The sequence below is a fragment of the Rhynchophorus ferrugineus genome, unplaced genomic scaffold (genome assembly GCF_030347505.1).
Source record: "Rhynchophorus ferrugineus isolate W39M unplaced genomic scaffold, kcgeb_rfMv2 rfM10, whole genome shotgun sequence".
In the NCBI taxonomy this organism is placed as follows: domain Eukaryota; kingdom Metazoa; phylum Arthropoda; class Insecta; order Coleoptera; family Curculionidae; genus Rhynchophorus; species Rhynchophorus ferrugineus.
This window is the reverse complement of record NW_027472589.1, coordinates 6,426,953-6,453,368: the sequence shown is the minus strand read 5'-3', so window position 1 is coordinate 6,453,368 and position 26,416 is coordinate 6,426,953. Positions and strand designations below refer to the sequence as shown.

The window sequence follows — 26,416 nt, the reverse complement described above, 5'->3', positions numbered from 1 at the left end:
ACTGACAGGATCAGACTTCCTACGAGGTCTGCATAAGAATGATCAGTTCAAAGCTTCATTAACAATTAAGTATATTCTGGGAAACGACAGAAAAATTAATATGTTCATCAAAACTTGCATTATCCAAACAGAGTTTGGTCTAATACGACTGTCTGAAGACAAAAACTAGCCATGTAACATTCACTCTTTGTAGAAGAACATGTCCACCAGTGAATATCAATCATCGTCAACTCCCCCAAGCAGAGCATGTTAAATATCTGGGTATGCATCTCGATCGACGCTTAATCTGGAAGAAGAATATTGTTAGTAAACAAAAACAACTTCGACTGAAATTATATCAAATGTATTGGCTCATCGGGCGCCAATCAAAGTCATCATTAGATAACAAGGTTATATAGAATCCAACTATGGGGTACTGCAATATATCATATAACATAACTAATATATCATATAACGGTTCCCTCTACAACCTATAACGAGTGTTGTTCAAAATGCTTATGTTAAGTACTTTAAAATGTTAGTGCACCTCAATGTGCTCGCTAATCAGCAAATATGCGACGTGATAGTGAAATGAATAGCCTAAAATATTTAACACCATTCTATCTAGTTATATTAACCAATTAAGATGATATCAGGTGTACTAGAAAGTCATTACCGTTTTTTTTTCGGAAACAAAAAGACATTCTCAAACTGTTATGTCGAGGGCATTTGAACTACTTTCAAACCATAGTAAAAATAAATATTGCCCACCGACGTATACAACATAAATAATAAGAGCACCTTTAAATATAAAGACACAACACAAACATTTCAAAAACAAAAACATAATTTTAAAAAGTATTGTAAAAAGTATTGGAAATTTGATTCTATACATCTTGCCCATGTTACAGACAATTTATCAATGCATTGTTGCATGTAAAAACTGTTTGTCCTTTGAGCAAAAGTGTTCATCGAGCCATTTTCTAACTTCTTCGAAATTAGCTAGGTACTGCTCTGTAAGCGCGTGTCCCATTCGTACCAAAAGTTAATAGTCGGACGGGGCAATGTCTGGAGAATACGGCGGGTGTGATAAGATACAAGTGCTTTCAACGCTTCTTCTGAATCAGATTTGTTATATTAGAAGTGTCTCCGGGCCCATTTTGGATGTTTTTCGATTAATGAATACTTCAAATTGATCATTTATTGTCGATAGCGATCACCATTAACTGTTTTACCAGGTGTCAACAGTTCGTAATATACCACGCCACTCTGCTCCCACAAAACACAGAGGATTTGTTTTTCAACCAAAACGATTTGGCCTTGGAATCGATCGGCCGGCTTCGCCAGGTGACAACCATGATTTTTTGCGCTTAGTGTCTTCAAAGTAAATCCATTTTTCATCACCGGTCGCTATTCGATGCAGAAATAACTTCCGATCATACCTTCGAAGCAGCATTTCACAGAGTTTTTTCGATTTTCCATTTGCCTGTCATTCAATTGATGTGGCACCCATCTTTCCATCTTTTGGACTTTCCCTATTGCTTGTAATCGTTTCTTGGGCCACATTTAATACTTATGTCAATTGTTTTTGGGAGTTTGAGTTGGGTCTCCAGCCAAAAACTAATGTTTCTACCAACAAACGATGACTTTCGGCGGCTTTTTTCGTTTGATAAAATAAAAAGTAATGTGTGTCTCGAATGCACCTGTCCAGGTACGAAACTTGACATTTTCAGAGGGATATATATCTACGAAGGCGTTACTTTCGCAAAATAGAACATGTATAGCTTTGAAGCTTGATGTCAGTCGAATAAAATCATATAAGTGTCAAATCATAACATTGCATACTTATGCCTAGCAACATCTGTTAGAAAAACCGGTAATTAATTTCCGGTACACCTGTTATTATCATTTTCTATCTTTCCCTGATCATCAGTGCGGATATCACGTGATATATCTCGCCGCACATTGGATTGCCTTCGACGGCCGTAGTTAGCTCGTCTTTTCCTTACCGTTGTTAATAATAAATGTGAAATACATTGACAAAGTACGTCAATAAACAGTCGCTACCTATTTGAATTCGATTCTTGGTAAATATTTACTCGACCGCAGTTAGAATACGTTGGTATTCATTGTCATCACTTGATTTTGACTTTCACTTGAATTGTTTTTACTATTTTCATCGCAATCATTATTTTCGCACCATATAAACCTTCCCTGGACTTATAAACAAAATTAGTCAAATAGGTCCAGACGTACTCGAATGTTAACGAGATTAAATTTTTTTATATATAGATTATGGTAATACAGATATGACATTATAAAATATCTCATAATATTAATGTTACTAATAACAATATATATTATTATGACATAATCATAAACATTAATTGACAAAACCCAAATAATCACCACAGCGAAATTATTTTTCAAGGTATCGCGTGTTCTTATTTTTTATCTATAATATCTTTATTACACATATACACAATTATTTATATATAATATTACGGTACCAGCATTTTTTTCAACAACTAATATTTATTACATATTATTGCGTAAAATACCCGTATAAATGAAGCAGTTACAGCTCACACGTGTATATTTAAGTGAATGGTTTTTATGTCAACCGTAAAATGTTTGAATTACTCGTTTGAAAGCCTCGTAGTCCTCAGTACTGTATAAATAACAATTCAACTCATATTCACCTCCTTAAACGATGCCCCAATACCAGGGGACCCGATGCTATTACCAATAATATCAACAAACAAACAAACACGCATCTTCGCTTATACCGAACATAAGACTTATTCATAATGAATCAAACAGTCCCGGTATTTATATAAATGTTTCCGTTCTTTTAACTCCGACCAGCTCATAACAAGAAACACGTTTTGTAAGGATGCCTTGTATTATAGGCCAGCCGAAGAATTCCTCCGACCCGGTGTAATAAGATGAAGAGGAAAAAAAAACTAAAGAACGAAAATAGAAGGCGTGGAGCGGAACAAGCGTAAAAAAAATCACCATTACGTCGCTTTCTATGGTACTACCACATGTCCGACCGTAATAAAGAACCGCTGAATGAATGGTCTTTTTATATCGACCCACCTGATTCTTTGTTGTTCGCGTTCTCTTATGTGAGGCTCGTTTCGCGCGGCCTTCCTTGACTCTGCGTTTGTCGTTCGTTCTCGTATTTGGTTTCTGATTGATTTGAAACTCGCTGGTCAATGTTAAAAAGCTGGGTTCGCTTCGGGAGTAGTTGGGAACAATGATGGATATTTTTGACCTAGACTTATTCTTACTTTCATTTATATTTTACTATTGAATATTCATAAAGCATTAACTATCTCTATAGGTCGAATATGGAAGCCAGTGTCATCAGCCAATTTTTTGCGGCTCCTTCCCATATAAACAAATTGAACCCTATACATAATACAGTTATAAGGCTAGTCCTGGGTATATTCCAGTTAAATCTAGTATGGAGCATGTACTGCGAGGCCAAAATGTCCCCTTTGGAGAACAGACAGAAATTAAATAAAACTTGTGCTCTCGCCGTCCTTAGAGAACTTTCTCAATGGCTTCCATAGCAAAGTGCCTTTTATAACAGATCAATTGAAAAGTCGCTGGCCTAACACATATGTTCTTTAGTTAGCCCTAACCCCCTGAAGATGAGTGTATACATTTAGCAACTTTTGTTATTGTGAAAAAATGGATAAAAAGGAATTTCGCGTATTGATAAAATATTGCTTTTTGAAGGGAAAACAGTTGAACCAAAAACTTGGCTTGATGCCAAGTTTCTGGACACTGCCCCAGGAAAATCAACCATCAAGGATTGGTATGCTAAGTTTAGACGTGGTGAAATGAGCATCGAAGACGGTGAACGCAGTGGACGCCGAAAAGAGGTTGTTACCGACGAAAACATTTAAAAGACCCACAAAATGGTTCGGAATGGCCGTAAATTGAAATTGAATGAAATAGAAGACACTCTAAAGATATTAACTGAACGTGTACATCATATCATTCACGAATATTTGAGTATGAGAAAGCTCTGTGGTAAGCGGATGAGGCGCGAGCTCATTTTTTATCAAAAACAACGACGAGTTAATGATTCAGAGCAATGTTTGAACATGATTAACCGTAATAGACACAAGTTTTTGCGATATGTGATAATAGATGAAACATGGCTCCATCATTTCACACCGAAGTCTAATCGACGGTCATCCGAGTAGACTGCACACGATGAAGCCGCTCTAAAGCGTGGGAAAACGCAGCAGTCGGCTGGCAAGGTTATGACGTCTGTATTTTGGGATGCGCATGGAATAATTTTAATTGAAAAAGACGGACCATCAATAGCGACTATTACATAGCGTTATTGGACCCTTTGAAGGACGAAATCACCGAAAAACGGCCGCATTTGAAGAAAAAGAAAGTGCTGCTTCACCAAGACAATGCACTGTGTCTCAAGTCAGTGAAAACGATGGCAAAAATCCATGAATTGGGCTTCGAATTGGTTCCTCATCCACCGTATTCTTCAGATCTGGCTTCGAGCGATTATTTCCTGTTTTTAGATCTCAAAAGAATGCTCGTTGAGAAAGAAATTTTCGTCGAATGAAGAGGTGATCGCCGAAACTGAGGCCTATTTTGAAGCAAAGGATAAATCGTACTACAAGAATGGTATCTGAAAAGTTGGAGTTTGTTCTTTGTTCCTTAACAATCTACAAAATTAGCAAATTTTACCTATAATTCACTATACACGCGTATCGTGCCCTGCTAAAATTCTCTGTTAAGTAATAAATAATTATAAGTAAACATATAATTAACAAAAAAGAAACACCTAACCACTACAACACCAAACTGCACGTTAGTCGACAGCGGCTTGTATTAATATATTAATAAATTCAAAAAATAAACATATCTGAGCCATAGAACAAAACCAAAAGCCAAGACCTCAAGATGACGGATGAATTCCTGCCAAAACGAAAAGTCCTGTCGAAAAAATTCCTTTGGCGACCAATCGAATCTAAAATTAAATACGAATGATTTCGGTGGCTTTATATCGACAGCAAACAGGTTGAAAACCGCAGATTAAAGACCGACACCGACGAAGTATGATCATATTAAAGATTAATATCTCGCTTAACATTTTCACTGGCTCTGCATTTAAATTACGCGCCTTCATTGTTGTCGCTCATCGGTCGTTGGGACGTTTATGTCAATTTGAAGGTCCACGATTGATTTAAACGAGATGAATTTAGGAAGGAAGTGTCCTTGAGAAGGTAATTCTTCAGACTTCAAAACAGAGATAATGTTATTCATACCGCTGTTTTATTTTTGGAGATTGTTATCGTCGATAAGCTCATTTGCATTATATATAGAAAGATGGTTAACAATGATTACACGACTACTGGTTAAACATATCTTTGATCTATAACATCTTCGTTATTTTGTATTTTGTGTTGAATCGGTTTGATGGAATATCTAAATTATATAATAAAATGCAAATATCGTTTAAAGTACATTTAAATATCCATTAGATATGAATCACTCCATTGAATTTCAGAATATTAAATACTTTGATTTATACTATATATTTTTATCTAACAGCATACATATCGCGACTAGGTGACAGAACAGAACATAATAATGCACTATATTATTTGATAAAAACAAAATAAGAACTGCTTTTTTTGTAGAATTACGTATTCTTACTTTTTATCTATAATATCTTATCTTTATTACCTACATACACAATTATTTATCTATAATACCCGTCTACAGCATTTGCGTATAGAACATGTGTACCTAATTTGTATTGTTTTTATACCTAGAAATAAGAATAAGAACAAGAAATAATTTTGTTAATAATGTTGAAAACCAACTCTATATAAAATTTGCACCTAAAAATAATTTATTAAAAATAACGAATTTTCATTTATGATTTATTTGTCTTAAAATAGTGTATAAATATTTAAAAATGCACAGTTTTATTTTTCCTGTTATGTTTAACAGAAGTTTCTCTTTCTCTCAGCCACCAAATATTCCGAATTTATAATTCGGAATATACAGATAAAAATTAACTCCGTGATGGATGGCTATCTTGAGAGAGTAGTTGATTTTCCAATAAAAGAGACAGGTACAGGTTTTTTTCCTGTATGGGATATTGGAGCGGATGTCGATGGTATATCAGAATAAGATGTTTTCTTTGCATTATTACCTTTCAGTTGATTTTTATAATTCGGAATGTACAGATAAAAATTAACTCCGTGATGGATGGCTATCTTGAAAGTCTGGTAGATTTTCCAATAAAAGAGACAGGTACAGGTTTTTTTCCTGTATGGGATATTAGAGCGGATGTCGATGGTATATCAGAATAAAATGTTTTCTTTGCATTTTTACCTTTCAGTCGACTTACAATGCAAAAATAACAATCTGTGTGATGGTCACTTGGTTCGCTCCAAATTATTGGCACTGCAAACTTCATTGCTATTTTTTCATCTCTATATCAGCCTACAATAAGGCGTAAAACATAACTTGATGAATGGTTCCATACAATAAAAAAAGAAAATAAAATAAACTCACCCTCCAGAACATATCTGCAAGAGTTACATGATACATGTGCAGGCCATTTTTGTCTTCACTTTTAACGGGTAATAGGTCGCTAGAAATACGACCCACCGCCCTCTTATAACTCTTTAGCCTGCGATAGCATATATATATATATATATATATATATATATATATATATATATATATATATATATATACTAAGTAATACTCATGCGCAAGAATGAATTTTAATTTTTTGTAGACCGGAGAGATGAGGAAACGTTACTTTAAAATGGTTAGTGGAAACCATTCCTCAAAACATAACCAGTGGAACCATTAGGGAAGATTTGCATGTCATACATAAGAAGTACCAAAGATAAGGTCAGAAGAATATTCAATACGGACAAGAAGATTAGAGCATTCCTACCACCCTTACAAACCAAGGTCGAGTTCATAAATGTACAAAAAGTTACAAAATTCCTTGCCACCAATGTGAATATCTTTACAAGCGACAAAAGATCAGAAAGATAGATGTACGACGGAAACATTCTAATGAAGTCAATAAAAAGGAAAAGCGGGAAGCATTAGAAATCGATATATATATATATATATATATATATATATATATATATATATATATATATATATATATATATATATATATATATATATATATATATACATATATATATATAGTGATTGACTGCACTGAGTAGCGCTAGTTTGCAATTCTTGGATTCTTGGGATATTTTTCGATTTCTAATGCTTCCCGCTTTTCGTTTTTATTAACTTCATTAGAATGTTTCCTTCGTACGTCTGTCTTTATGATCTGATCTGATCTGTGTGTATGAGCATCCATCCTGTATCAGAACAATTAGCGAACAATTAACAATCTGAATTGGTCTTTGTAAATAGTATGGTATTCCCCAGAAGACAAAAGGATTTTGCAGAATGGAGTTCCCAACAGAACAAAACAGAAAACACCCAAGTCCCGCCCTCAATCGACGACCCAACGAGACGGTCTCTTCTTCTCCGGGCTCCCTCGAATAGCTATGTCGTCAACTGTAAATTGTCAATCACTCGAATAAACCGTAAATAATTACGTTAGTTTCTATCATTTTACAACGTGATCATCCTCAATTCTTGCATATATGTAGTATTTTTCATACAGTTTAATTCGTAACGAGACTGTTTAATTCATAGAACAAAATTAACCAAAACCTGAAGAAGGCAGATGATATTCTGCTGAAACGTCATCAAGACATCAAAGGTTATTTTAAGATCCAAACGCTGATGAAAGGCTAAAATACTGTTGCAACATATATATGTATATTCTGTTATATTCTTCTAACTTCTAACATTTTACTACGCTCTAAGGAATACTGTTGATGTGTCCTGAACAGTCCTGGTACGACGAACTAACAACGCTTAATTAGACAAATACAGGCTTCAGTACAGCCAGCTGAAGCCCAATCCGCATTATCCGCTTTATCTGCCCGATCCGACGCCTTGTCAATAACGCTGGATTTAACCGGCATATCATTAAGATTAGTGATAGAGAGAATGTTTTTGAAAGTGTTGAAAATCACCGTGATTTTTTCTTGATATCCCATTTATGTAAATAACTGCAGATATTATATTTATTTTCCTTGGTGTTCTTATCATAAGTCATGAGGATATTTTAAAATTATTAATATTATGATAGATATATTTATTGAAGGCTTATCAATATCAGTTTTACAGTGATACACCAGCTGTGTCGATAATTCATTCCCGTTTCGTTCACTAAAGTAAACATGTTATTTATAATAGCTAATTAAAATTTATTTTTTCATAGTATTGGCCATTTGATTCTATATACATCGCCCATCTGCCAGGCAACTCATGGGTATCGTTCCAAACGAACATTTTTTCCTTTGACCTTAACCACTCATCAAACTGTTTTTTAACTTCTTCAAAATCGGCGTATTCTTCTGCAGGGTAGTGATGAAACCAGGCCTGGAGAGTACGGCTGGTGTGATATAACTTCCCATCCAAGTAATTTAAATACTTCTCTGGTTGATTTTGATGTATGAGACGTCGCGTGGTCATATCTTTCAGAGTATTGCTAACGTTTTTCTATCAATGCACGGTTCAAATTAAACATTTCTTGTCGCCAGTCAGTATTAACTGTTTCTATAAATTTCTAACAGTTTATAATGTATGTCAGCAATTTAGTCAGCCACGCCAGGTGATAACCATTCATTTTCGCTTGAGATATGCGAGTAAAAACCCATTTTTCATAACCGTTACAATTTCATGAAAAAATTACCCCCTTTCATACCTTTGAAGCACCATTTCAGTGATGATTTTCCGATTATCTAACTGCCTGTCACTCAATTCGCGTGGGATCCATCTTCCCATTATTTGTAATTGTTCACAAATTGTGACTCGATTACCATTTCTGCAAATTTTTTTTTGTGACATTGTCAACACAATGTCACACATCATTGGTCTTCATCCAATAACTCCTGCAATTCGGCAGCTTCAAACCATTTCGGCCTACCTGGACATTCTTTGTTTTGAACGTTATATGCGCTTTTATATATATGTATAGCATCAGTCTGAAATTTTGGGGCCATAAAATTAACTGACATTAAATTTCTCCAATTTCGAAGTTATGGAGAGTGACTGTGAAGTCGTGTCATTAAAACTAACGGTGGTTAGACGGCATTTCCAGAACAAAATACCAAGGGCTTCTGGGATTCTTGATGGACATTGTTCAAAACACTACCGAATCATTGAATCATCAACCAATTTTGAACTTCTAACAAAAAGTCATGTATAACAGTAATACTGATGCTAAAAATTTCCTATAGAGACTTGAGAACGGTAAAAACGGTAATTTGCCTTATTTGAGTAGCCCATCTACTTTTGCCACTAGCTAGAACATCGAAAAGTTAACAAGAATGTGCTCGAAGATCACCATGTGAGCATCAAGGTGTTAGAAGCTGTTCTTCATGTTTTATTCGGATTTGTATGACGTGTTAGCGTGAATGCTGCAAAGAGAAAGAATTTGTGGAATAAATAACATATTATTGTTGTTGAGGAAATGTTTCATTTTGGCGAAAATATAAAAGAAAGCACTATTCACGGAAGAGCGCGTTATCTAAGAATGAATTGAATATTGAGTTGTCAAAAGAAGAATTTGTAGAAAGAGTTGAAGAATGTTTTAAAATTGATCTATGAAAATCATTTAAAATATTAGAAAGGGAACTGTTGTAAAGAATACTTTGGAAAGAATGAAATAAGTTGCATTTTGACCAATTTTTAAAAAGTTACGAATATCTATGTTCATGATGGGATTCAACCAACAACATTCGTGGCAACAGTATAAGGGAACCTACTTTTCTTACACCACCAATACCAAAAGAGCATTAACTTATTCAAAAAAAATTTTTTTTTACTCTTTGAGATTCCACAATCTGCCCTATAGGCAATAAATATTTCTTATGTTTATATTATATTTACATGGCATGCAGAAAATCACTTCATTAAGCGATCTTCTGTATAAAATATTACCTTAATTAATTAGTCTTATTCTAAAGTTTATATATGTCCAGTAATCAGATCAGGTGGTGTTAATTCAAAAATAATGTTTCTTTTGTAAGAATTTTGTATAAATTAAACTTATTTATTGCTGGAAGATACTAGGTTGTAATTAATTAAAAATTATATATGTAGGCCCAAATTACCGTAGTATTACGAGATATATTTTTGAAAAAAAAACATATCAGAAGCTCATTATGTAGATTTTATTACCTACACAAGGACAGTCGTGGCCAAAAATATAGACAATAATTGCTATAATATCGATAATGGATTATGTAAATTTAATTTTAGTAAAATAGTCGTTGTTTGTCTATATTTTTATAAACATTAGCATGTTTTAATAGTTTCTCGTTATTATGTTAGCCCAACGGACAGAACGTGAAGTGAATGGTAAGCGTTATTAATTGTTTATCACTGAGGAACGGTAGGGAACAGTTATAACATCTCGCCGCTTTTGTTTTTAATTATTTCCTTCGACTAGATAGTATATTTCTTAATTAAAATAACTTTGGGATTATTCACAAATATTTATAATTATTATAATCTCGTTTAACAGATATAAACTAGTAATATAAACATTGAAATACCAAACCAGAGTAAAAAATTACAGAAATAGTTTGAGGTTTGGTTCTATTTTTTCATCACTTATTCCATTATAGTAAATATACTATATATATGAACATTAAACAGTGAAATAATATAACGAAGTATGAACCAGGCCTATGTCAGGAGAGTAAAATCAATCGACAGCTCCATTGATCATATTACTACCGAGAAAATTTGTTTTTAAGAAAGTTTAACAACCTACTTTTTATAATAACAAAAAAAATTGATGTATTGATTAATTATTAGTTTTTAATGAGTTATACAGAGTGACTTTGTACACACGTCATCTAAATTTGTGATGTCAAAACATCGCAATGTTGCCGCATCAACTCTGAGTTTTAGTTCAGTTGGGCTTTGATATACAACAAAATTATAATCCAGACAAAATAATTGAACAAAAATGTTATAAAATATAATTTATTTTAACATTATAGTACATAAAAAACTACAGTTAATTATACAGCGACAATAGTTTATAAGTTAGAGTTATAACCTCTTATCACAATTGGTTTCAAGAATTTGAAAATTTGTTCACACATTGTGTCTCCTTTTAACAAGAATAAAATGAGAAGGAAAATATTATCTGATTCTAAAACGAATTTACAAACTGCGGCAGGCAATACATTAAACATCTTGATGACGTAAATAGAAAACAACTTTGAATCGACTATATAAAATGGCAATATAATATGTTTTTGATGTTAAAATTGAATTGAGAAATCATTTAAACTGAACCTTTAATACCTGATGATCCACTATATTTGTTAGATCTAACCTTCAGAGATTAATTTTTGTTAATATATTATTCTAGTCGTTGCCAACTAACTTACAATGTGTTTATATATTGATTTAAAACTAGATACATATCTGGTAAGACTCACTGTCCCATACTTAGTCTTCATAAAATAAGTTAGTGGCATTTTTCAGTGCTTTTATCATTTAGTATACTTACAACACAAGATCACACGGTTTGGTTCACTTGAGTTTAGTGTTGTCATCATCTGTCTAACATCTGTTAGGATCTGTTTGCAATTCATTTTTTGTATTTTAATTCAAACTTTTTTCTCTTCTTTTTGATATGTTCCTTCCAATGAAGTTTTGCGTCAATACTCATTCGGTAAGTATTTAGCAGTGTTACTGTATGAGATAATAGTATTATTCATATTTATTGGTATTTAAATAATGTAATTCATTGTAGGTCACATCACGTTATATAAAAAGCACAGAAGTCAAGCAACTGTAGTGGTTAGTCGGAAGATATTGCTTTATCAGTCAATCATAGAGCCAATGGACAATATGGGGTGTAAATATGGGGTTGCACTAAGATATCAAACCAACTAGTAATCCAACGCACCCAAAACAAAATTCTACGATTAATTATCAATGTTCATCGCTACGTAAGTAACGAAGAGCTGTACGATGACCTCGAAATCAAATGGATACATGAAGCTTTATGAAGTTAAATATTAATCCCTAAAAATGCTAACGACTCTAAACCACTAATATCTTGAGGAAAACTGTTTGCGATTGTTACATTGTTAAATGAATTATCATACTGGATACTTTCAGTCATGTACCATTAAGATTTTTTCGTTGCACTAAGACATCAAACCAACTAGTAATCCAACGCACCCAAAACAAAATTCTACGATTAATTATCAATGTTCATCGCTACGTAAGTAACGAAGAGCTGTACGATGACCTCGAAATCAAATGGATACATGAAGCTTTATGAAGTTAAATATTAATCCCTAAAAATGCTAACGACTCTAAACCACTAATATCTTGAGGAAAACTGTTTGCGATTGTTACGTTGTTAAATGAATTATCATACTGGATACTTTCAGTCATGTACCATGAAGATTTTTTCGTTGCACTAAGACATCAAACCAACTAGTAATCCAACGCACCCAAAACAAAATTCTACGATTAATTATCAATGTTCGTCGCTACGTAACCAACGAAGAGCTGTACGATGACCTCGAAATCAAATGGATACATGAAGCTGCATCATATGGATACACAAGCACGTACTGCTTCGGTAACCTTTTATGAAGTTAAATATTAATCCCTAAAAATGCTAACGACTCTAAACCACTAATATCTTGAGGAAAACTGTTTGCGATTGTTACATTGTTAAATGAATTATCATACTGGATACTTTCAGTCATGTACCATGAAGATTTTTTCGTTGCACTAAGACATCAAACCAACTAGTAATCCAACGCACCCAAAACAAAATTCTACGATTAATTATCAATGTTCGTCGCTACGTAACCAACGAAGAGCTGTACGATGACCTCGAAATCAAATGGATACATGAAGCTGCATCATATGGATACACAAGCACGTACTGCTTCGGTAACCTTTTATGAAGTTAAATATTAATCCCTAAAAATGCTAACGACTCTAAACCACTAATATCTTGAGGAAAACTGTTTGCGATTGTTACATTGTTAAATGAATTATCATACTGGATACTTTCAGTCATGTACCATGAAGATTTTTTCGTTGCACTAAGACATCAAACCAACTAGTAATCCAACGCACCCAAAACAAAATTCTACGATTAATTATCAATGTTCGTCGCTACGTAACCAACGAAGAGCTGTACGATGACCTCGAAATCAAATGGATACATGAAGCTGCATCATATGGATACACAAGCACGTACTGCTTCGGTAACCCTTTATGAAGTTAAATATTAATCCCTAAAAATGCTAACGACTCTAAACCACTAATATCTTGAGGAAAACTGTTTGCGATTGTTACATTGTTAAATGAATTATCATACTGGATACTTTCAGTCATGTACCATTAAGATTTTTTCCTATTTATATCAATTATTGTAATTGGAAGCCATTTTACCGCTATCGCAATTAGAGCAATCGATCAATTTACACAACAGCTTCATTAATTCAAACATTGACACCAGCATGGGTTGGTTGATATGCCGTATATCGCACGAGGCGACATTAAAGTTAATTTAAAAATTAAAAAATAATTGAAAAGGGTATTACGTGTGACAAGGCGATGAGATAAATTTTAAAATGCCATATATCAATTTTATTAGTTGTTATTCTGAAATTAACAAAACTATTGTTGTTAGATCGGCGGTGAGAACAAGTTAGGCGATATTTCTTTTACATATTACAATATTACTGCATGATTATTAGAAGAGATACATAATATAAATATATATATATACATATATATATATATATATATATATATATATATATATGTATATATATATATATATATATATATGTATATATATGTATATATAAGCTTGAATACGTACACACTATATAATAAAAAATATATAAATAAAATAAAACTATTTTGATGGAGTTGCTGAATGTGCATGAGATATTTACCTTGCCTTTACAAACTTCTCTACAAATAAAAATTTCACTTAACTTTACATAATTGTTAATAAATCTTGGTTAAGTAGCATTGTGCCACAATATATTAATTTCCAGTAGCAAACTTTAATGTATAAATCTTCTTGTAGTGTAGTCATTTCAATTTTCAAGTTTTTGACATTGATCCATTTGAATATATTTTGGGCTTTAACTCCGGCCAATGTTTTCACAACAATGGCCCATTTGTTTGTAACAAGGTGAAAAATAGGTAAACTTTCTAAAAAGCAGTATATGTATATAAATATGCAGTATATATATATATATATATATATATATATATATATATATATATATATATATATATATATATATATATGTAATTGTATACATTCCAGGCAAAAATAAGGCTGAATCATACACTACAAACGCTTAATCCAAATAATTTGAGATTTTTTACATGACCTATCTATTTTTCAATAAGAACTTGAAACTTCTTGAAAGGAAAACTATGTATCATTAGTTTGCTTTCTGGTTTACGGTTGGTTACACTTGTTAGAACAAATATGCAGTATAACGAACTAATTTTGTTTATAATTTAATCATTGAAACGCAGAAAAATGCTAAGAGCATTGTTATTTACTTCTGCAACAAAATGAACCAATCAAATGCCTTTGCTAATCTTAGCATAGCGATTAAAACAAGAAATATGTTAAAGGTAGCGAGATCTACATGTTGGACGTCGCGAAATAGTTCTCCAAATTTAGTAGTTTAACAAATTGAACGAGGTATCGTTGCAAAAAGACCAGCAATACCGAATAAGACACAAGAAATCATCCTCTTGCACTATAACACTTAGCCACACGTAACTAGAAATGTGAAGGATGCAATGTTTCATATCAAATGGGAAGTTTTGCCGCAGTTAGCATACTCACCATATATATAGCACTCTGAGTATCAGTTGTTCAGATCGAGGTAGTATGGCTTGGAAATTCTCAAGACATGGTATCACCATGTTGGCAGAAACATGGCAAAAATTGTAGCAGTTTTTCTTAGTATTTTTCTGAATATACCGGAAATAAATCTGTTGCTTATTCAGTTCATATCGCAGAGTTCAAATTATCTTCATGCTCCATAATCATACGGAGCAAGATATTGACGGTGGTACACAAAAACAGTGGTTAGTATAAAAACTTGGAAGAAGCTTGCAAGAAGAACATTTTGCATAAAATATTAGTAAACGCCAAAACGATACTTCTAACACCAGTACATTTCAAGTTAGGACAAATTATTAAACAATTTGTAAGAGCTTTGACTAAAAGCCGGTCCCCTCAATATCCAAAAATGTCTCGATTTTCCAATATATCTCACACGACGGTTTTCACTATCAGTTAACACGCAACATCAATATTTACGAGAACAATAACGGATTTTGGACGACCTTTACGAAATTCGTCGTTAAAAAAACGTCAGTAACAACAGTAATCAATAAATCATAGATAAACAGTCAGCCTTGATGGTGCTTCATCTCCAAAAACCAAATTAGCTTATCGATGCACCGCGTGCGAGTTAATCCAGTTCGAAAGTTGTACAAATAATGGCTCGAGATTGTTTATAGAAATCTTTAATTCGATTTACCAGAGACTAAATTTGAAATTATTCGAAAATACGAAGGAGCTACAATTAGTACATGTAAGTACAATGGTTATTGATTAAATAGTGCACAAGTCTTCTTTATGTCTATACCAGCTAAGAACCATGAAGCTTAAACTCGCTAAAATATGTCATTAATAGCATTAAATAACAGCAGAATTAGTTGGTGTGAACATCGGTCGTAAAAGAAGTAAAACACCTAGTTGTACCATACCACTTGCTACAAAAAGTCTTGGTTCTGATTTTATGCTAACTAGAGTGTGTATATCCTGAAACATGTTATTTTATGTTCAATTCATTATATTGTACTTATGTATTCGCTACATCCTTCAGTTATAAGAAAATATAGTATAACAGGTAAATTGAAAAGTCCTCGGCCTGACACATAGATGGCGCTACTAGAATCAAATACATATGTCCATATCCATATTTTTTAGTTAGCCCTAACCCTCAAAAGATGCGTGTGTAAATCTGACAGCCGTCGTATCATTAGTTTGTGAATTATAGCATTTTGAGTGAAGCAACTTTTGTTATTCTGAAAAAAAAATGGATAAAAACGAATTTCGCGTGTTGATAAAATATTGCTTTCTGAAGGGAAAAAATACAGCTGAAGCAAAAACTTGGCTTGATGCCGAGTTTCCTGATACTGCCCCAGGAAAATCAACCATCAAGGATTGGTATGCTAAGTTTAGACGTGGTGAAATGAGCACCGAAAACGGTAAACGCAGTAAGCGCACAAAAGAGGTTGTTACTGACGAAAACATTTTAAAAATCCACATAATGATTTTGAATGACCGTAAATTGAAATTGAATGAAATAGCAGACACTCTAAAGATATCAACTGAACGTGTACATCATATCATTTACGAATATTTGGGTATGGGAAAGTTCTGTGCAAAGCGGGGGCCGCGCGAGCTCACTTTTGACTAAAAACAACGACGAGTTGATGATTCGGAGCAGTGTTTGAAGAGTCAAGTGTAATAAACCCGAGTTTTGCGTCGATATGTGACAATGGATGAGACATGGCTCCCATCATTTAACTCCGAAGTCCAATCGAGAGTCACCCGAGTGGATTGCACACGATGAACCCGCTCCAAAGTGTGGAAAAACGTAATAGTCGGTTGTCACAAGTCAGTGAAAACGATGGAAAGAATCCATGAATTGGGCTTCGAATTGCTTCCTCATCCACCGTATTCTCCAGATCTGGCACCCAGCGACTATTTCCTGTTCTCAGATCTCAAAAGAATGCACGCTGGGAAGAAATTTTCATTGAATGAAAAGGGAATCGCCGAAACTGAGGCCTATTTTGAAGCAAAGGACAAATCGTATCACAAAAATGGTATCGAAAAGTTGGACGGTCGCTATAATCACCCTTGAAGGGAATTATGTTGAATAAAAAAAAACTAATTTTGACAAAAAAATGTGTTTTACTATTGTAGGCCCGGGACTTTTGAAATGACCTGTTATTTATGAGTTTAGAGCAATCATATATACTTTTTTACAAGTTTGATTTGGTATAACCAATGAAGTTTGGACAAGATTGTTATTTTATGTTTATGCTTTTATAACTTATTTTTCGATAGAAAATGTCTTCGAACTTCTTTATTTGTTCATAATCCTGAAGATATAATCGTATGTATACGATATATAAAATAGGTCGTAATTGATAATGACAAAAATACAGATTTTGTCTCAGATTCAAAAAAATATTTGCCAACCGTCTGAGAACACCCTCTTGGCTGTCTTGGTCTTTCTGATGAAACATGATATCACCCAGTTTGAACGTCCACTTTATGACTCAGATGTTTCTCCAAATTTCATTCTCCTCTCTCAACTGAAAGGAGACACGAACGAATGCTACCAAGACCAGTTTCTGACCCCCAATGAGCATTCAATAATTATCAAAGTCTCTGGCAATATTAATATATTTATTAGGTTGATACTTTTTCTTAAATACCAAAACTATATGTTAATTTTCAGATAGCTTAGCAGCTAATGAATCAATTGTTTGTAGGCATTTACATAGGATGAGAAAGAAGAAATGAGGAGAACGTTGGCAGCATGTTAATTAAGTGTTAAATATTAAAACAATATAAACAGTTTCATTATTTTTTCAATCTCAATCCCGTTACTTTTCGAGCAGACCCCATAGAGCCCAAACAGTAAAAAATTTGATTCAGAATATAATTCTGAACTTTAATTACTTTGAGCATATCCAAAACAAAAATTTCAAAACTTGTGACAATTTTTCTATTCCTAATAATTGTTGATCGACCCTTGTAAAAACAAATAAACCTCTTATTATCCTCAGTGTTAATTAACGACCGAAAAATCTGAAAAACCTTCCAACCAATCCCGGTAAACTCGACATTATCCGAAGCACTTTAGATAAGTTTATTGAAAACGCAAAGAATTATGTCCAGATAAACAACACTAAATATATTATATTCATATTTATTCCCAGCATAAATTAGGGCTTTATTATAATTAGTGACATTATTAAAACGAAATTTATTGTACGCGTAAGATCGAGCCAGCTGGGAACTTGTCCGATTAACAACTGAACAGAAAAGGGTAATATCGTAAAGATTTTTTTCGTTCTTTTGGAAATCGTTATTTAAATTTTATCGTCTATGTGTATATATTATATATATATACTTTTTATATGGAAATATCCTCCGTGTTTGGACAGAGTTTTATTTATATATACAACTCATTTTTATATTCGATCAAAATATATGAATATATTTTGTCGGAGGGGTCTTTCGTATATCAGTTTTTTATTTAGATTCATTCATATAATTTTAATATATTTTTCGGGTATTTTTATATAGTTTGTTATTATTTTCTTTCTATTGTTATGAATGATTTATGGACTAAGTTCAATAAGTTTGTAGAGCACCTTTCATAACTATATATAATTATATTAGTTATAAGATAACTTATCTGCTATACAGCTAAAGAACCTAGTACAAGGGTTGCATAATAAGTATATAAGTAATAATAACAAATAAGATTAAGATTTTAAGAGAACTGAAGCGAAATGTATGAGTATTCTGCATCTTTATCATATTTAATTGCGTTACAATTTATTGTTTTTAAAATATGTCACATAAACTTAGAAAAATTACTTGGGAGGAAATAACAATGCGCTAGAGTGCATCTGACTGGTGCTATACCTCTAGTGGATGCCTGTTTCTTTCAGGTATGCATTATTTTTTATTAGTTCTTTTACTGATATTTTTTAATTATTTAAAAATCACTTGAGTACAAAATATAATGATGGTAAAAAATCACTAATTATCACATCTATATATATTTAGAAAAACTGCTGACAATTTTTTTATCTCTTGAATAAAAATAAAATATGTTCCAAAATATATAATTGCTTTATATTCACAATATATACATTGAAAATATGTTATATACACTGACACCTATTCATTGTTTGAAAATATACTTTTCATTATATAGCTTAAAAAAATTGTTGTACAAAAATTATTATACTATTATTGGATTCAACATAAAATTCTTCACAATTCCTGCAAATTCCATGAACCTGCAATTACTTGAATGGAAATGATACCAACATATTTGAGAATGGCAAAAAAATCGCAAATTTTCTCGACTATATATATATATGGAAAAAGCGCCAACATTTTTGAACTCTCATATAAAGATCTCAACTCTTAAAATATACGTATTATGGGGTAAAAGAAACGAAAATCCATGTTAAATAGCCTTACAATATTTAATTTTATAACTATGTAGTACAAACCGAAATCCATTGATTTTTACAAAATATGCTTTTGTATATATGGCGCTTTGTCTTTCATTAATCTGTGATTATTGGGCAAAAAATAGCAAAAACATTTGGAAAATGATAAAAGTATAGTCCTGTTATAACACCCAGCGACTTATTTTTAACCGACTTCGAAAAAGGAGTCTAATATACTAATAATAATTCTATGGTTTATACAATTAAGTTTTGCATTTGCTTATCTAATAACATCATAAAAATTTAATGAAATATCATGTTATATTGTCAAGATTTAAAAAATGTTATAAAACATCACAATTTACGTAGATATTTTTATCAGTCTACTGTACGTTGTAATATATCATTATATAATTACATATATATTATTTTAACAGCTTCAAGTTCAAAATATACGAAGAATTTTTTAATGTAAATCTGCAGTTACTCATATTCATATTATTTCTGATATGAATTAAATGTTATCTTCTATAATTAGTTATTTTTTGTTCAGTAGATCCATTTTTATTAAAAATATCTTTTCGGTGCTACAAACTTATTACGTTAGATAAAAATCAGAGCAAAACAGACTCAAATTCAAGAAACTGTATTGGTTAGTCAGAAGACACTCCCAACTTGACCTAAGATCAAAGAGAACGGCAACTATAAAGTCTATTTGAACTTATGCACTAAAACATCAATCCTACTAGTAATACAATGATACCAAAACAAAGTTTTTCAATTGATTACCCATGCTTATCGCTACGTAACCAATGAAGAACTGCACGATGACCTCGAAATCAAATAGATTAGCGAAGTTATCCAAAATTTCGTCTTAAAACATGAAATAATTAACTACATCACAGCAATATGGAGGCAACACAACTAGGGATACCGAAAAAAGATCGATATATGGATATTTTTTTCTAAAATTAAATTCATATTTTTAGCCAATATTTATCGATATTAAAAAAAATTAAATATATTTCGTAAACATTATAAAAAAACAATTTAATTATTTTTAATTAGCCTTTAAAATTAGTACTTAATTTTAAAACTTTAGGTGTATTCTGGCACTTAATTTTTAAAGGATGAGTATATTTTAGTACTTACTTGTAAGGGTTTATTAAAACTATCAATAATATTATCGATATATCGGGCCGATACCCCTAAACACAACTACTGAATAAAGCAAAGGAGAAGAGAAGTGGAAGTGTTACTCTTAATTTTAGTTCAACTAGTCTAATTTAATTTTAATTTGGGAAATACATATACATATACAACTGAACAACAATAAACAATGTGTAAATTAAGATTGCAATAAGCATACCTAACGTCACTACATAGTATAAAACAAAGTCGCCTTTTCTGTCCCTATATCCCTATGTGCGCTTAAATCTTTAAAACTACGCAACCGATTTTGATGCGGTTTTTTTCAATAGATAGAGTGATTCAAGAGGAAGGTTTATATGTATAATACATGCATAATATACTAAGGCAACATTGCTAATTTTAGAGGTTTCTAACGTGATGTCGTAAATTAACCTATTTTTTTAGGCTTATTTAGCAATTAGCAAAAACGCTGCCTAACCCTACGAGTTAGATCAAATTAATGTACTACAGTATTGTACACCATAAAAAGGTCTACAAAAAAGCCCGCGATGGTATATGTTTATCTTTTAGGGATAACCCACATTAACCATTTTTATTGTTTACTTTTTACTTGAGAAAATGGCTTATTTACGAAGCTATTTTAAGCAATACGGCATTAATCCTTATCGAATTAAGTACCTTAAATACAGTGTGCAATTAATATAGATCAATATGGTTCCTTACAGCATGTAAATTAAACAAATATTTTCGGAGATATTACAAATTTAAAATTTGCGTTTAAAAATGTGTAATGTAATAAAAATTGTATGAATTTAGATATTCCAAAGATAGCAGGAAATCTTCATAGTAAGTATAGGGGAAGAGGAATTGTTTTACTCCAAATTTAATGCGTGCAGGCCAAGGGCAGTAATGAATGAACCAAAAATACTGGATCGATTTTAATCATGTTTTCATTGAGTGACATAGGCATATATATTTTATGCCCGTGCAAAGTCGGAGCGGGCCGCTATGTTTTTATATACAACGTTCATATTTTTTCAGTAGTGTATTTAATTTAGTATCAGCATTGCACCCGTCCGAAGCCGGGGCGGGTCGCTAGTAAGATATAATTTTAAAAAAATTAAAAAAGGAACCCTACAAAAATAATTTGCATTGTAGTTTATTGTAAATGTATAATACGTTTATTGTTCTGGATAAGAAAAAATTAAAATCTCTTGTCTTGTTTAACGTATATAAAAGTGGAATATGATAATGAATCTGTTATTTATGTAATTTGTGTTTATTATTTGCTATATTACACGATATATTAATTACCCAATGTTTGATGTAACAGAGATTGGGTTTGTATTTAAATATCTCGTAAAATGACTGTATTTGCTGAACTTATTCACTTGTTTAGTTCAATACAAAAAGCTAAACTGACTATATAATTTAACATGGTAGCAATTATGACATGGTCAAAGTGTATATTAATATAGTGAATATAAACTTTATTTTGTGTTAAAATTGTTATAAAATTTATATGTCTTTTATATTTAATATATTCTCAAAAATATTTAATATATTTGCATATATATTTTGTTATAATTTGATCAACTTCTAATCTTTTCTCTTGTTTAATATATGTTTAAAATTGGAATACGATAATGAATCTGCTATTTATGTAATTTGTGTTTATTTTTTGCTATACGACACGATATATTAATTACACAGTATTTGATATGACAGAGAATGGGTTTGCTTTTAAATATCTCATAAACTGAATCTTTATTAGTTCAATAAATTCAGTTATTTCGTTCAATAAGACGAGTAATTCCATATTAAATATATTTTATATATCTTAAAATTTTATTAAATATGTTATATATTTTATATTATTTTTTGTATATTTAAAATATATAATTATATATTGTAAATGTAATATCATATATTATACATTTTTTTGTTGTATGATAATTTGTTATATATTGCTATAATTTATTGTATGTTTTTATGTGTTTGATTATTAAAAACCGTTATGATTTTATTGTTCACATATATATCTTTATCAGTGTGTATGGTATGATTTAACATTATATAATAACATCTAATTGTAGCCGTATTTTAATTAAGTTGGTAACAAATAAGGAATATTAGGTGGAAAGAGCATGAAGGAATTTAATTGTTGTTATTGTTTTAAATTAAAGAAAAAAACTACTTACAATGTTGATGTGGTCTGTGAAAATTTGGGAACTTCCTTGAGGTTCAATTGCATACACCGCACGGTCCTCCTGAAGCAGTAACAATTCTTCGGACAGTTGGGCCCCACATACTGTCTGTTCTGGACCAGGGGAGCCGCCAGCAACAGCAAGAAAACCAGCAGGTGCATTCCCGACATCGTTCGGACGAAACCCCGTTCGAGTCCACCCGCGCGTCACCACACCACCCGGGACAACGGCGATCGGTCCGAATAAAATGCACCAAGTCGGCAGGAAAGGTTCCGACACGGTCGAAAACGTAATTTTTTTTCGGTTTGCGCCCGTCGCCACGGCTCTCTGTCGGCTTCCGGCGTCTGACTGAGAGAGAAAACTTCTCACGAAAGTGAGATTGGCGCGCGTCCGCTCGCTCCACGACGTAAACGGAGATTGTCGAGCTGGGAGTGATGGAAGGTGCGGAAGGTTCTCTTCAGCTACTATCCGAAACCCGGCAAGGGTTGTAGGACCGACTCAGGACTGTCCAGAGGTCATTTACCAGAATGTAACAAACAGCCAGAAGACATAGATTTCCGTATTTTTTATTATAACTTTTTTCTATTTAATGTTAATTTTGTAATTGCATTTAACATTAGACATGCTCAAAGCTATACAAAAGGCATGCTTTGCTATAATTAACATACAAGCCGGCTTGGTGGCGCAGTGGTAAAGACGATAGGACGGTCCAATTTATGTTTGTGATTGTCCTAGGCAAGAGTGTAAAATCCGGCAAGAAAAATGATCCCAGTCACGCCAGTAACCAGGCTGGGTAAGACCGGATGTCTTCTGGGATGATTTCTAAAGGTGGTCACTCGGCAGTCGACAGGCTTAATGCTGAGGACCGTGATTCGGAACCTACGTTAAACTGTAGGTCCAGTCCCATAGTTGGTAAAAGGATATATAAAAAAATAACATACAAATTAATATACAAAAATATTTTTAACAAAAAAACTGAACCGACTTCAAAAAATAAATAAGGAACTCGCTAAAAATTAAAAAAGAATCAAACTTATATTTTTAACACAAAAAACCCGTTTTAAAACAAAATATGTACATAATAATCGTTATAATAACTAAACAAAAATAAACAGAAACCTTATTTAACCTTTCTACTACATGTATTTTATATTCTACTATATACACATAATTTAGCTTAATACCTACCTAAACCTATTTATTTATTTACAATGTTATTTTAACTACTACCAAATTATCAGTTTGAAATCGGTGCCGAGCCCAAACAATACAACAGTAATATAATTTTGTGAGATATACACAAAATTAAAACATATTTATCTATTTGCAGTATTATTTTAACTACTACTAACTGATCAGTTTGAAGTTGGTACGAGCAACAAATTAGGTTTGTTTTGTTCGTAATTTTTTTTTTGTACATGTCACAAAATTACATTATTTTGTGGTCAGCACCAACTTCGAAGTTAAAATAATATTGTAAATAGATAAATATGTTTAGCTAGGTATTCAGCTAAATTGTGTATATATAGTAGAATATAAAATAAGTGTGGTAGGGTATTACAATGGGTAGGTCAAGTAAAGGTGCAGTCCATATGAAGAAAAATCGGAATAAGGAAACAATGATTGAAAATAAGGAGTGCTTCAAGCCCCGGGGTGCGCTACCTAACCTAGGTGATTTGTCAAATGTTCTAACCAAATTAGAACAACAAAAAGTTCTCCCGCCAAGAATCGAACCCACGATCTCCGCGTGTGAGCCGAACGCTCTAATCATCACACTATAGAAGCAGTTGCAATACTTCTACGGCTTCTCATATGATATGGTTAGCGCTTAAAATGCAAACTGATCGGCTTTTGTAGCGAACGACTTTCGATCTTCCGTCACATTAGTTCAGCAATAACATTATATTCAAATATCTGATTACTTTAGATAAAAAAATATGTGAAAATTTTGTACGTGTCTTTGAAATTTTAGGATTTCCCTCGAATTCCCCCCTTCCCCCCAAATGATCCTGACTTGACTCCAATGGGACCACTTAGGAACTGCACTTTTTCGAATAAAAAATAATTTTGAAAATCGGTCCAAATTGACGGAGAAATCGTGAACGTAGAACCTCCTTTTTTGAAATCTGTTAAAAATACGAAATATTTTTAAGACGTGTATTTAAATAAAGAGATTTTTTTATTAATTACATCTTACATTAAATATATATATTGTATACATACAATATTGTATACAATACAATACTTGTATTAATATACAAGTAAAACATTAAAATAACAATAATTTATTTAAGCTAAAGTTAAGAATACACATAAGCTGTAAGTTCGTGTGCTTTGGTTCGCTTCAATCTTCTGATTTCCTGCGTGTTTTCTAGTAGCTGCATCGCTTCCACGTTACTGTGATTTAGCTGCCTTATTAAGCACTACAACAGCCATTTTGGATTTGACCCTGGTACTGGTAGAAGCTATCTTTTCTTGTTTATAGTTTATTTGTTCTTGTACTGTCCATATTTTGGTTATAAATGGTAGGCAGTAATGGATAAATCGTGGATTTGTGAATATTGTCAAAATAGCTATTATAACACATTTAATGTGAACAGATGTATGAGAACATTCCATCCAGGTATGTATCCATTCAATTTTTATTTTAATAACGGGTTTCGCAATAAGCATGGGACTATAGAACAAATGCACAGACTTGTAAACAAAATAAACGCTGACCAAAATGCCAAAAGATATTGTTCGGCAGCTTTTCTAGATATATCTCAGGCTTTTGACAAAGTATGGCATACGGGCTTGCAAGTTAAACTAAAGAAACTTCTCCCTCATCCGGACTATCAGTTACTAAAATCGTAACTCACTGATAGACATTTTATTATAAATCAAGGCGATGAACATACCGAATTAAATCCCATATATTCAGGAGTTCCGCAAGGTAGTGTACTGGGTCCAGTACAGTACTTTCTGTATACGGCCGATTTGCCCACCACAAAAATAACTACTGTGTCAACAAACGCAGACGACACATCAATCTTGGCATCCCATGAAGATCCCAGTCACAGCATCAATAAACCTACAAACCCACCTGGAGCAAATACAATTATGGTTGAAGACATGGCGCATTAAGAAGTCAATGAAACAAAATTCACCCATGTAGCGTTTACCCTGCGTAGAAGAACATGTCCACCAGTGAATATCAATCATCGTCAACTCCTCCAAGCAGAGCAAGTTAAATATCTTGGTATGCACTTAGATCGACCCCTAGCCTGGAAGAAGCACATACTCTATGAACGAAAACAACTTCGACTGAAATTATATCAAATGTATTGGCTCATCGGGCGCAAATCCAAGTTATCATTAGATAACAAGGTGTTGCTGTATGAGTCTATACTCAAGCCTATTTGGTCATATGGAATCCAACTATGGGGTACCGCTAGCAAATATGATATATCCATCATTCAACGGTTCCAAAATAAAGTGTTGCGTGCCATTGTTGATGCTCCGTACTATATTTCAAATAAAGTGATACAACGCAATATTCCTCTAGAACCTATAACGAGTGTAATTCAACGTGTTTGTGTGAAGTACTTCGAAAGAGTGTCAGT

General features: G+C 32.6%; 1 protein-coding gene across 2 annotated transcripts in view; it reads right to left on the bottom strand.

The window, feature by feature from the left end:
* Pxn (Peroxidasin) overlaps positions 1 to 23,244 on the bottom strand; it is a 102,567-nt gene extending 79,323 nt beyond the window's left edge. Inside the window, exon 1 of one of the 2 annotated variants that reach the window (XM_076415493.1) lies at positions 22,806 to 23,244. In XM_076415493.1, coding sequence (XP_076271608.1) covers positions 22,806 to 22,981 — 176 coding nt within the window. In that variant the 5' untranslated portion in view covers positions 22,982 to 23,244. The remainder of the gene's footprint in view (positions 1 to 22,805) is intronic. The other variant, XM_076415492.1, reaches the window with a different exon arrangement.
* Positions 23,245 to 26,416: the final 3,172 nt, after the last annotated feature.